This window comes from Furipterus horrens, unplaced genomic scaffold, assembly GCF_987537825.1.
Source record: "Furipterus horrens unplaced genomic scaffold, mFurHor1.1.pri manual_scaffold_11, whole genome shotgun sequence".
In the NCBI taxonomy this organism is placed as follows: Eukaryota; Metazoa; Chordata; class Mammalia; order Chiroptera; family Furipteridae; genus Furipterus; species Furipterus horrens.
The window spans coordinates 84,821,675-84,835,291 of record NW_028327181.1 but is presented as its reverse complement, the minus strand read 5'-3'; the positions used below and the strand labels follow the sequence as shown (position 1 = coordinate 84,835,291).

General features: G+C 34.7%; 1 protein-coding gene across 12 annotated transcripts in view; it reads left to right on the top strand.

Moving 5' to 3' along the window:
• Nucleotides 1-13,617, top strand: part of BCAS3 (BCAS3 microtubule associated cell migration factor) — a 489,419-nt gene that overhangs the window by 193,509 nt on the left and 282,293 nt on the right. For 7 of the 12 annotated variants that reach the window (XM_090257345.1, XM_090257343.1, XM_090257346.1 and 4 more), the window contains exons 17-20: nucleotides 719-763; nucleotides 8,319-8,443; nucleotides 10,503-10,668; nucleotides 12,660-12,760. In XM_090257345.1, the coding sequence (XP_090113471.1) occupies nucleotides 719-763; nucleotides 8,319-8,443; nucleotides 10,503-10,668; nucleotides 12,660-12,760 (437 nt within the window). The remainder of the gene's footprint in view (nucleotides 1-718; nucleotides 764-8,318; nucleotides 8,444-10,502; nucleotides 10,669-12,659; nucleotides 12,761-13,617) is intronic. The other 5 variants (XM_090257347.1, XM_090257352.1, XM_090257348.1 and 2 more) reach the window with 1 other exon arrangement.

Here is a 13,617-nt window from a genome sequence, read left to right as displayed (position 1 = left end):
CTGACTTTGTATCCCCAGTTGTATTTAAAACAAGCAGTTGTGGATCTAGTTTACTGATTCCAGCCTAGCCCAATAGAGGGGGAGCTAATCTCTTGTGTCACTGTTAAGAGAAAGGCCAGTTTCCTGGAATGTGACCCTAAATGAAAATAAATCATACTACTTGTATTTAGTGTTTATTCCTTTGACCAGCAATATGCAGTTCAACTTAACTAGAAATTAATGGCTTAGAAATATGTGCTTCCTTTCTGTGGCTTTGAGACGACAACCGGTGAACAGCAGACAACGCTTACAGAATTTTTTATTGCATTGTATTTAGCTAGTTTTCAACATTTGGTGTCACACGACCACACATCTGTTGCTACCAATCCCACTCTTTCCTCCACCCGATTATTCCATTTAACTTGTACTTTGTTTTAAAGGGCCTCAGAAGTGAAATTTATTTTATTTTACCTAGGAACCCTACAGGGTTGCTCCAGAAAAGGGGGAGAAACAGAACATTTTGAAATCTCTAACCCTATGAAAATTCAGGGATTTGTTACTACACATTATTTTTATTGGTTATATCAGGGTCATTAGTATCTACAGCCGAATTACTCATGATGACTAATTTTTTCAGTTATTTTAGCCATACCCTGTAACAGTATGATTTACATGTATTTGTTAATATTGAATGAGTTTTCCTCTAATTTTTTGTGCATTTCCCCCCTTTTCCATGAAGGCCTTATCTGTTTGGAGTGGGGTGTTTTTCCATAAAAGCTCCATGGTGAGTCCCAGTTTGGTCCCGCATGCCTAATTCATTTGTTGTCCTCAGAAAATAGCTGTTCTGTGCTGCTGTTGGCAGTTGCATGGCCTGGTCACAGATAGATGCACCAGAGTACTGAACAGTTTGTAGCTGGGATATGAATGTTGATATTTAAGCTGTAAAACAGCAGTTTTGGGGGTTTTACTTCATTCTTGAAAAGTCAAATTAAAAAATCACAGATTAATATTAAAGAAAAAGAAATTAGAAGAGTTCTCTCATTATGCTAGTGTATAAGACAAGGCTAACCCTCACGTTTAAGGCTTTGAGTATTACAGTAATAGAAGCTCCCTACATGTCATGTGAACATTGGAAGACATGATTTATTTTGTAATAGAAACAGATTTAAAGTATACTAAAAGTACCCTATAAATTTTTATATTTGGTACCAAAGGAACAAGAGTCACTTCTGTTTTGAATAATTTTGGAGTTTAAGGAGCTACAAGATGAGGAAATTTGTGTTTTGGATAAAAACTCCTAAATAATTTATTATTTTGAGTTAATACACCTCCTCACCATAACTTATATTTATTTTGGAAAATTCTTATATAACAGTGCATAAACTACAACTTTGTCTGTCTTAGAGATGTTGAACATTGAAAAGAAACAATATATTTAATACTTTATTATATAAAGATGTAAAGTAGAATGTATTTAGAACCTTGTATAGTGTGTTTAACATAATGGTTAAAAATCAGGGCTTCAAAATCAGATTGCCTAGGTCTTAAATCTCAGCTCATACACTTTCCACCTATGTGATCTTGGGTAATCTTCTAAAACGTTTCTGTTTCTTGGTTTCCTTATCTGCTAATGGAGTTACCAGTAGCACCTACCTTATAGTTTCATTGTGAGGATTAAATGAACCGAGAGTATAAATTGCTTAACACAAATAAAAACTCAGTATATGTTAGCTGCTACTATAATTTCCTTTCTTATTAAAGGAAAAACATCATTTTGAAAAGATACTTCTTTAGATTTTTTTTTGTGTGTGTACGTGTGTGTGTTTAAGAGCAAGTGAGGAAAAAGGAGGTTTTGGAAAATATAAATAACATCAACTTTATAGATTGACTCAGAATACTTAAGAGTTCTGCATATATACATAAATATATATATTTCTAATAACTACTACTAGGAATAGTTCATACTGTCCCATTATACTAGAAAAAATAACCTCCCAGTATTTTTTCTTTTCTTGGACAACAAGAAGCTTAAATACTACTTTGAGGTACAGTATAATTAGACACAAACTAATTTCAGTGTTCATATGCTACAGGAATATCTGAAAATTTCATTGCCATAAAGAATACAGTGACAAACATCATAAAAAATTTACTTTGTGAAATGTAGCATCAAAATTAGGAAACTATTCTCAACAAATTCAGGGTGTAAATGAATAAAAGTTCCATGAAAGTCCATCTTTATTCTTTTTGTTAATCAGATTTCTTAAAAAAAAATAAGTAAGATACATGAATTTTACTTAGGAGCTTATAGTGAGCAGTTGATTTTTAAATGCTAGATTCAGTGTGTGACAACACTTCTTTGTAGACTAAACTTAGAATTAAATTAAATTCCGTCATAGGATAAATGTCTCCATCTCAGTACAAAGAAAAGAGTTTTAGTATGTTAATAAAGATTGAAGTTTTAGCATAGAAGGAAAGATGGAGGAACAAATGTTGTATGTTAAGTAAGAAAAGTCCATTCCTTCCACAGCGTATGTACGCCTCAAATTTAAGCAAAAGCACTTGTCAACCAGAAATGATTTGAGGTTGAAACAAGATTAAAAGGGCCAGATTAAAGAAAGGGATATATGAAATATAGTAGACTTTTAAATCATTGCCTGTCTTTTAGAAGACTGGTTTGTGGTTTGTTTGATGCCATCGTTAGCTCACAAGAAACTCGTTTTTACTCACTTGTGCCAGCCCAAAAGATCCTCCTTTAAAATACGTTCCTTTGCTAGCGGTGCATGTTTTTCCCATTAAGATCTTAATGAAACCTCAAATTAAGACAGCAAAATGAATATAAATTTGACAACTCCCATGTTGATAATAAGAGCTTCTTTGTTTTAACAGATTGGGATACTTTTACATGATATTGGACATTCAACTTGAGAATGTTTTATTTACTGATGTTTATCGTTGAGAAAAACAATTATGATAAATAAATATGTCTATAGTACTTCCACTTGGAGGGTGTTATTTGTATTTTGGAAGGATATTAAATTTTTGCAGTTCCTCTTAACATGTTACATAAATTTCATACAAAATTTTTATCAGTTTCAAGTTGCAATATTTATTTTTAAATAAGAGTTTGCTTTTGATAGATCACAATTTCTACTCATTTTTATTTCTTCAATAAACTAGTTTACTTGTTTAAATTCATATAGTTTCAGATGAGTCAGTTTGAAATAATGTCTTTCCCTTTGATAACAAAATAAACTTGTTGGAAAGTTAATTGCGTAGGCCATCTTCAATGTTTACTATAATATTTTATACATTCCAAGAATTATGTCTCCTCTAGAATATTTGCATTTGAATGACTATAAAATAAAGTAAAATAATCACACACATATATTTTTAATACAGAAATTGTAAGAGACATACCGTTGTGAAATTTAAAACGAATTTTGCTTTCAGTATTACAAAGAAGTAATAAGTATTTATTGAGCTCCTAATGTGCTCCTAATGTGTAGTATTGTGTTTAAACTACTACTATTTTTGAATGGCTAATCCAAAGAAAAATATATAACAGTGTATGCCTTCCTTACACACAACTTGTGTTTGTATTATATAGGGTTGATTTTAAAGAAGAAATAAAACTTACATATAAAATTAAAGTTTTAATTAGCTTTGTCTTAAAGTACTCATTTGATCTATATATAAATATTTTATTTAAACTTTCCTGTTCTTTTGAAAATATTATTTTATTTTTGAAGGAAGGATTTATATGGAGAAAAGAATCCTTTATCTGTAAAGTTTATATAAATCCGTTAGATCTCTAAGAACAATTTATGACAGAATAATTTTAGATATATTATTAATATCTTTAAAAGAAAATACTTTCAGTTTACCTCTTAGTTCTTATTTTAGAAAAATAAAGTTGAAAGTGAGAGAAAACTTCTAAATTCCTTTTCAAAGCTTAATCCTGCTGAGGAATATGAACAAATATATTTCTTTAGCACAAAGTCGTTAACCCACTTGTAATTCTTACACCAATGTTGTGTCTAGAGTTTAAACTGAAGCATTGACTGTGCCCTTATTCTTTAGAAAAGGAAGGAAATGGTGCTTCTATCTCAGTTTCGCTCTCTTCATGCTTGTGTCCTTCAGAGCAAGGCATCAGACCTCACTGCTGCTTCTCTGCCATCCGCAGGCACCCCACTTATATCCTGTTCTGTGGGACATAGTAAAATTATCCTGATGGGCATTGTTTTCCAAATTTTGAAGTGGATGTCAATAGAGTTTTGCTGGTTGTTTTTTTTTTTTTTTTCTTTGCAATAATGTTGGGGGAAAAAAAACAGGCAAGAGAAATTCAATATGTTAATCTGACTGGATTACATAATACAGTAAAAGCCAATGGATAACTTCAAGTCTTTGTAAATAATTTCAAAGATGTCCTAATGTTAATGTCCCCAGAACTTCTGATGGCAGTGAAAATGCCATCTCACTCTATGACTAGATGGTTAAGTCTCTCAGAAGAAATGACAAAAAGTTAAACTCCTGGGTTTTAATTTAGCACCTTATTTGTTTTCTTTTTTTGTTTATTTTACTTTTGATTATATTGTTGTCTTGTGTCAAGTCTTATGATTATTATTTTGCCTGAAAGTTGAATTAATCCCATTTTTCTTTTATGTTTGCTCACAGTTAAGCCAAATATATATATATATATATTTGTATATTTTATTGATTATGTTGTTACAATAGTTCCAATTTTTTTCCCCCTTTGCTCCCCTCCGCCCAGTACTGCCTTCCCCCAGCAATACCCCCTTAGTTCATGTCCATGGGTCATGCATACAAGTTCTTCGGCTTCACCCTTTCCTATATTCTTCTTTTTTTTTAATTAATTGTATTTTTATTTTTGAACATAGGTTCATTTATGATGAACTTGGGGGAGTAAAGAGGATGAATTCTCAGTAGAAAGGAGTCCATCTACACTATCAGTATATTTGGTTCATTTATAACCATAATCAGCACAATTGAATTTCTGGACATATACATTGAAAAATTTTTTTTTATATCATAGTATTAATTTAATAAGTTAATACAAAAATGACAGAAGGACTCCAAACAGAGGTATTCCTTTTAAACTTGCAAATGTTATGTGATGGGATTTAGTAAGTCCCTTTTAGAGGATAAAGGCAGATGTTGAGAGGAGGAAAAATACGAGGTAGCATTGGAATGCTGTCCTGAAGGTTGGCCACCAGTCTGTAGGTGAACACAGTTTGCAAGGCCAGCTCTTTTCACTTGTATTTTTCCCATATGTATCATTTTCCAGTGTTTTATCTTTCTGTTACCAAGAGGTTATTTTGCAATAGAAATATTCTGGGTCATTGTGAAAAAGTTCAGTTTTGCATCCACCCCATATTCCTGGTCTTGGCCTTTTTAATACTTAGAATGAAGGGCAAATTGAATCAATGTTAAATTTTCTCCTTTTGGGTATGTTATGGAGAAAGTACTTTATTAATAGTAATCTTTAGATTATTTCTCCTTTTATTTTTCTGGAAGTCTTATATACATGGCCACATACCTTAATGTTCTATTTTGCTTAAGTATCATAGTCATTCCAAATATAAGTTGATGATAGAAATAACTTGTTATGAATATGTTTATCAAATATACTTCATGCCTAACGCATAGCATTATGTCATATAGGAGGTAGCAAGGTATTTTCAGGGTCGACAACTTCTTTTATTGCTTATTAAACACAAATTTTTTTACTAAGGTGGTTTATTAAGGCCCCATATGGGGAGAACAAAGAAATAATGAAGTATAGGAATAAAAATGATCATTACATGATTTTAAGTATAGTTTTACTGTAAATTATCTCTGCAGGAGATAATGGGTTATGTAAGATAATACTGTGTTGATGCTTCTTAGTTGTGTGTTCAGAAGCTGAGTTATATGCAACATTAAAGAAGTGTGAGAGATTTTAGCTTTTGGCATTGGTTGATTAGACCATAAGCTAATAAACATACAGAATATATTTTTGCATGGCCAAAGAGCAAATTGGTGCCCTATCATATTTCTACTCTCTTTTTGTTGTTATAAAGGTTGCTATCCAGCCCAGTAGCAACTATTTTTAAGTCCTAAGAAGTGGCTTGCTCACTTGTTTTCTCTTGTTGCTTAACACACGATTTAAAAACAAAAACAAAAGTAACATTCAGTAATTGGCAAAGAGCTTTGAATTCTGTCCTTATGGAGCTTATTTTTACATTGTAGTATTATTGTTTCCTGATGGGGATTCTAGTAAAACCACACAGTCATACAATTGGAAACACCTTTTAGAAAATTCTGCATTATTCTCTCTCTCTCTCTCTCTCTCTCTCTCTCTCTCTCTCTCTCTCCCCCCCCCCCCCCTTCTCTTCCCTTCATCCTCCCCAAACTCTTAAGGGTTAAAAATGACCAATGCAACTTAAAAGGTGCTTATTACAGGAGCTCACCAGCTCAATGATAGTGCTTCACTGATGGAAATAAAGGCTTGGAAGGATAGTTTACATTCTAATATTGTACAACAAAGAGCATCATAATGAGAAAGAACAATTCTGATTCTAGTTCCCCAGGGAGGTGCACATTTGTTCAGGTGGAGGGGGCTCTTTTCTGTTGGTAGGTAATCGCAGTTGTGCAAAGGTTATTGGTATTTTAGGCATGGATGCGATCTTTATGGGCAATGATATAAAGTGCTTAAGGTATATTGGTGGAAAAAAGAGACATTTTCATATATGGCAATGTGCATTACCATGGATTTAGTAGCAAGGGAGAGACCAAAAAGCCCAGTCATTGGCCTCTAATCCAGTCTTTTTGCTTTCCCAAGCACGGAGATGTCAAAACAGAAGGCTTGGGAGGTAAAATATATGGGAGACTTTTTTAGTTGTCATGAGGACCTGGGATCTGAGATTAGCAAAGCAAAGTCTTAATTTTTTAAAAATCAGGTGTGCTATAGAGAATGGGGTTAACATTGCTGGGTGTGATGATATGGGGCAGTCCTGCCCTTAGAGCTTTATGTACTTCACCTAACACAGCGTTTCTTAGACCTAAGCATGCACCAGCTATCCTGGAGGGCTCCTTACAAAATGTCGGGCCTCACCATCAGGAGATGTGGGATGTGGCCTGATGAACACTTGCACGTCAGAAGTTCCAAGGTGGTACTACTAGCCAGGGACCACACTTTGAGAACAAATATATTAATCCTTAAAATATCCTTATGAGGTTGGCACTACTATTTTTATTTTACATACCAGTAGTCTGAGCTCTGAGAAGTTCAGACCAAAAGTCACAAAGCCAATAAGTGGTAGCATTGGGATTCAGATTCAGGTGTCTTCTTTACTCCAAAAACCAATCTTTCTCCATCCAACCATACTTTATTAAAAGATAAAGAGATAAAGGGTAGTGAGCAAAACAAGGTAGAAATAATGTCACTTGACATTGGAGACTGGCTAGCAGAGCAGGAACATCGGAGCTTTGTTATTCTTGTGCCCCAACTGGGCTGTGATCTTGACCAGTGTGCACTGAGGCTATTTTCTGGTCTATGAATAGAGAAAACAATACCACCATTTATCTAAGGTGGTTGGCAAAACTGCTAATGAGCTTTGGGGAATTTGAAGATGAAAGATTGGTATTAGAAGTTGATGGTGTGAAAGCTGATTTGGGGAAAACAAGTGCTTTTAATGGTGGGTATGTGAAATAACAGCAGTTACTTAATGTGTCCTCAAACATGAGAAACAGAACAAAAATAGACACATGATTTTCACAAATCTACGACCAAAAACAAATCGGAAGATGAGGGGCTATAATTGCATTACATCAGTCAGTCATTCCCCGTGTTGACTAACTCTACATAGCACTGTGGCTGAGAGCATTTCCAGGGTGTCATTCTGTATCACCTCATTATTTTCATTCATGCCTTCTCCATTCAAATGAATTGTCAGTCCCAAATCTTATGTATCAAAACGAAATGGTAAACTATTTTATTATCGTGAGATGTTTATGCTGGTTCTGTGGTTCCACTTTGAGATCTCCAGGGAATTGTTATGCATCTGAAAAAAAGTGACTTGGATTTCACCAGCACATACTTCAAAAAGGCATTAATTTTTATTGGTCTTATGAGTTGCTATTCTGATAATGCTCTGGAACTTCGGACTAATTTTACTATTACTGCAGCACACAGTCTCATACCACCAGTTATTAAGGCAAACTACATGTCTGCATTGGAGGGTTTGACTACTTAGGGGTGGAATTTTAAGTAAAATATGTCATCTCAAGGACTGTGAGTTCATCATGGTAATTTTTAAATTATTTTATTTTTTAAGCAAAGTTAAACCACCTCCACAAATTTCACCCAGCAAATCGATGGGCGGAGAATTCTGCGTGGCTGCAATGTTTGGGACGTCCAGATCATGGATTGCAAATAATGCAGGTCTGAAAAGAGAAAAAGGTGCGTATTTTAACCCCGAATTAAATTGGGCATTAGTAATATTTGTTTCTTGAGAACAATTCATAGTTGTCCTCCTTGAATAATCCTGAACCGAATATTTTAGAAACCACTTTTTTCATTCAGTCTTTCCTCAACTACTCAAGCCTAATCAAGAAGAAAGGCTGTCCTCTCACTATAAATATTAAGTAAATTGTCTAGTGGGTGTTTTTATTTTGCTCTGTTAGTGACAGTTTACAGGTGTTCTGAATGCTGTCAACTCCATACCATTATATGTACCATTTACATTTTTGACAAGCTAATTTCACACTTTCTCTGAGGTGTGGAGAGGAAAATCTTGTTACCTCTATTTTTAACTAAAAATTTTTTAAAATCTATTTTAGATATGAGAACTTGAGATAGGTGAGTTTAAATATCTTAGTAAGTGATAGTACCAGAGTTTGAAACCGGGTTTTCAAATGCTAAATCTTGATTTACTAAAAAAACAAATCAACAACTTTGCCATGTTATAAATTAAATGATAAAAAACAGTCTACCACTCAGAAATATGGGTCATCTTTGAGTGGAAATAGTTTTTGTTTTTTTTTTAAATCCCTTTTTTTGACCATCAGGATCAATACCTAAAATGTTTATAATTACTGATTAGAGTGTGATTGCTTGTTGATTCTGTGTAGAAGAGAATGCCTACATTCATGGACCAAGTGCTTAATTTTGAATAAGCTTTCCCCCTCATTTTAGTACTGTTAAAGTAGGTCACAAACTGAGTTGTTAGAGAGGCACCTTTTTGAAGAGTTCCCCCGGCTGCATTGTTCTTGGCAGAATGGCTCTCCTTTACGCTTAATCCTGCAGTCAGACGCAGCCCTTTCCCTGGAAACAGGATCTCAGGCACAGCAGGTTCCTTACCGAAGGGGGAGAGGACACAGTACAGTACGCAAGCCTTCCCTTTTCTTATCCCATCTTTATTTTTTTTGTTCCCTCCTTAGCTTTTCTGATGTTATCGAAGTGACTTTTTGTTGCTAGTTAAAACCCTCAGTGAAGCTCGATTTCAAATGCTTCTCCCTTCTGTTCTAATTACCCTTTTAACTTGCTACTCCTTTATGCCCCACTGACTGGTCATTAGCCATTCTCTCAAATCAGCTGTAATTAATTCCTCCCGCATAGCGATAAGGTGACCCACCCAGCATTCATGAGGGACTTTATATGCTCCTAGGTTTACTGTAAAACCCGAGAGAGAGGACTAAACCTGTTTTGGTACTTAGGACATGTGTACTCCTTATAAAGTCATTTGATTAGATCCATATTTAACACCCGACCTCAAAGTATGACTGGTCTTCATTTACCATGCGGGCCAGCGATCCCATTGTCAGAGGAAGAGGATTTGGGGGAGGAGGATGTGTGTGTTTTCCATTTGTTTGTTTGTCTGAATCCAGAAATTTTAAAGAGACCATTTGCTGAGAGAATGTAGATTAGAAGGTGGGCTGATTTAGACCTCTAAAGAGCCCCTCGTACACTTGAGTGGGTACATCCGGTGTAACTTAATCTTAGTCCATGCAGCGCTCCTTTTCAGCCCGTCCCTTCCCTGTCCCACCTGATATCATTCATTTTTCATAATGTGGGACACATTATATTGCAGACAAATACAAAAGACTGAAAACATTGTTCCACTGTATTGGAAATTTGAGTATATTTATGTCATTCTTGAAATACATTGCTTAAGAGTAAAAGAATGTAAGTGACCCGTGGACACGGACAACAGGGTGGGGATTGACTGTGGGGGAGGGGGCGGGGCAGGGGAGAGCTGATGAGTCAATGTTAATTTATGAAAAAAGATAAATAAAATGTAATTAAAAGAAAAAAAGAGGAAAAGGCATTTGGACAGCGCAGACATTTTTATGTTATTAGTATATACTTAAATGAGAGGCAGCCTTTGGGCAAGGGGCAGACACAGTGTAAAAAAATTCCTGCCTTATTTTGCCTCAGCAGCCTCGGGGACTTGTAAAAATTATGTTGCGCTCCTTTTGTGTCATTGCCAAACATCCACGTTCTGTTTTCCTGTTCGTAGATCAGTCCAAACAAGTTGTCGTTGAATCTCTCTACATTATTAGCTGCTATGGGACCTTAGTGGAGCACATGATGGAGCCTCGACCACTCAGCACTGCCCCCAAGATTAGCGATGACACCCCACTGGAAATGGTGACATCACCTCGAGCCAGCTGGACTTTGGTTAGGTAGTACCTCCTTTTTCTTTTTCTTCCTTTGTTTCTTTTTTTGTTTGAGAAAAAGATTTTTTTTCAATTACAGTTAATATACAACTTTCCTTTTTCTCTTAACAGCCTTATTGAGGTATAAAATATTAAAAGTATATAATTTGATAAGGTTTGACATCAGTATACAGCTGTGGAAACGATTCCATAGTAAACATTTAAAATATGTCTATCACCTACAAATGGCGTCTACTGCCGCTTTTTAATCTCTCCCTCCTGCCCCTCTTTATCCCTCTCTCACTAATGGAGGCCCAGGCAGCCACTGACCTGCTCTGTTACTATAGGTTACTTTATGATAGAAGTCTAGACGTTTATATATTAATGAAATCATAGGATCTGTACTGTTTTTTGGTCTTGCTTCTTTCACCCAGCAAGATTATTTTTATTCATCCCTGTTGTGGCATGTATTGATAACATTTTAAAAATTGAGACATAATTTACACATGATACAATTCATCCATTTAAAGTGAATTTTCACTGGGGTGTAGATTCATCAACAGTCTTCATCACCCCCCAAAGAAACCCCATACCCATTGGCAGACACTCATTTTACTTTTTGTTTCTAGATTTACCTACTCAGTACATTTCATATAAATGGAATCATATAAAATGTAACCTTTTGCATCCAACTTCCTTCACTTAGAATGATGTTTGCAAGGTCCATCCATGTTGTAGCATGTATTAGAACTTTGTTCCTTTTTATGGCTGAATAATATTCCATTGAATGGATATACCACCACATTTTATTTATCCATTTATCTGTTGATGGGCATGCTCACTTTTTACCTGCCATGAATTATGCTGTTAAGAACATTTGTGTACAATTTTTGTATGGCCCTATGTTTTCAGTTGTCTTTTGTATCTGCCTTGGAAAATACCTCCTTTGAATTCCTTCATCCTTAAATCTTCGTGTTACCTTTTCTAGGACTTCGGTTTGTTTTATTTTTTTTAAAAAATTTTCCACATATAGAGCTTTAGTGCTTCCTCTTATTTCCAGCCTCATGCTCACTGAAAATAGAGAGTACATACAGGCAGCCATAAAGTGAATAGAAACTAATATAAATAGATTGCAAGGATTCCTTTGAAGTGATTCCCTAAGATATAAGGTTTAAGACTGCAGAAATGTTTATTAGAGTCCTTTTTAAAGTACATGGTCAGTAGAATCCTTATAAGCTAATAAGGGTTAGGAATTGAAATCTAAAGTGCAGCCTATTCAGGACAGTGTACAGTAGTATAAGAGAGACACAAAAAATTGACCCTGACATATGTATGGCAGGAAACAGACAAAAATGGATACAAAAGTGATCCCTTTCCGTTTGACATTTTAAAATATTCTTATATTGATTTTTGAAGGCTCCAGCATTCTTTATTACTGCTTTACTGCACTAGATTGATCTGGTCAATATCTTATTTATCAAGCCATTCATGAGGGGGCAGATCTAATTAAAATTACTGCACCATCATTGTTGAAATAAGTGGCTTATTTTGGAATTCAGATGCTGGTTAGGTTTATAATCAGTCAACCATTAACATAAGTGTGGTTTTTTTCTAGCCATTTTTACTTGCTTTATTCTATTTGAATATACACACATATTCTGAGACTAGAGAGCTCTAACAATGTTCAGAAATTAGGTAAAATTAGAGCAACTTAGTTGTGACATTTGAATTCCATACTTCCTCTCTGTCCAATATTTTGAATGCCTTGTCTGTCCTAATGGAGGGTCCTCTGCTCTAAACTAATATTGTCTCTGTGTAATTTGTATGACTCAGTGCCACCTTTTTATTCTTTCTAAGCACATGGCCTGTGTTTCAGGTTTCAGCACTCCAACAAGTTCATTTTAATGATTACAAAGATAGTGTGAGTTTATATCAATATCTGTACGTGGTGACAGTGATAGTGATATACATACCATCTATGAAGCTTAAATATTAATATTCTTTTGCTGTTCCCTCAGAACGCCTCAGTGGAATGAGTTGCAGCCACCATTTAATGCAAACCACCCTCTGCTACTCGCTGCTGATGCCGTACAGTATTACCAGTTCCTGCTCGCTGGCCGTAAGTAGCTCTTGTTTTGTTCCTCCGTGCAGCATTTTGAGGTTTCCTCTTAAAATGCTGACTTCTAATGTAGCCGTCCGTATTACCGCTGGTCCATGGTCCGAAGGCCATTAACAGTCCGATGGAGGCACATAAGTTATTTACTACAACTGTAAACCATGGACTTAGCACACATTGAGTGTGCCTCTGGCTGTTCGCGTTATCTGGCCGTGAGAGATGCCCCTGCCATTAGGTCCCAAAACAATATCTGGTAGGCTCAAAAGTTATAAAAAAAAAAAAAAAGAAAAGAAAAAAAGAGGATACTAGGATATAATAAACTTTCATAAAACTTGGTATCTATTTCTGATACGAAAAAAATAAAGCACTTTTCACCGTGAAAACTGTATCAGCAGATTTTTCTTTTTGTAGTATTTTAAGTATTTTATTTGCGATAATGAAATCATGATGGCAACTCCATTGGCTTTTTGTTTAGTTTCATATCTAAACCCTTACATTTATAGAGATTGATCCAGATTCTTTTTTTCTTAAGGAGAAAATATACATTGAGCTAGAAAGAACCTTGTTTGTAGGGGAGGCATGAAAAGACAACTTAATATTTATTACCCAGTTTGTGGTAAGAGAATTAAAAATTCTTTACTATTATAATTCAGTTTTGTAGAATTGACTGGATTTTTAATTAAACTTCATGGCACTGAGCAGTGCATGTTTTTTAAAAAAACTTCCTAAAAATTAACATTGACATGTTTTTATTTTTTCACTTGGCTATATTTATATAACATGAAATAAAATATTTCTAAAACTTTTGTTTTATGTTTATAATGTGTTATATATTATAATGAAAACAGAAAATTTATTGA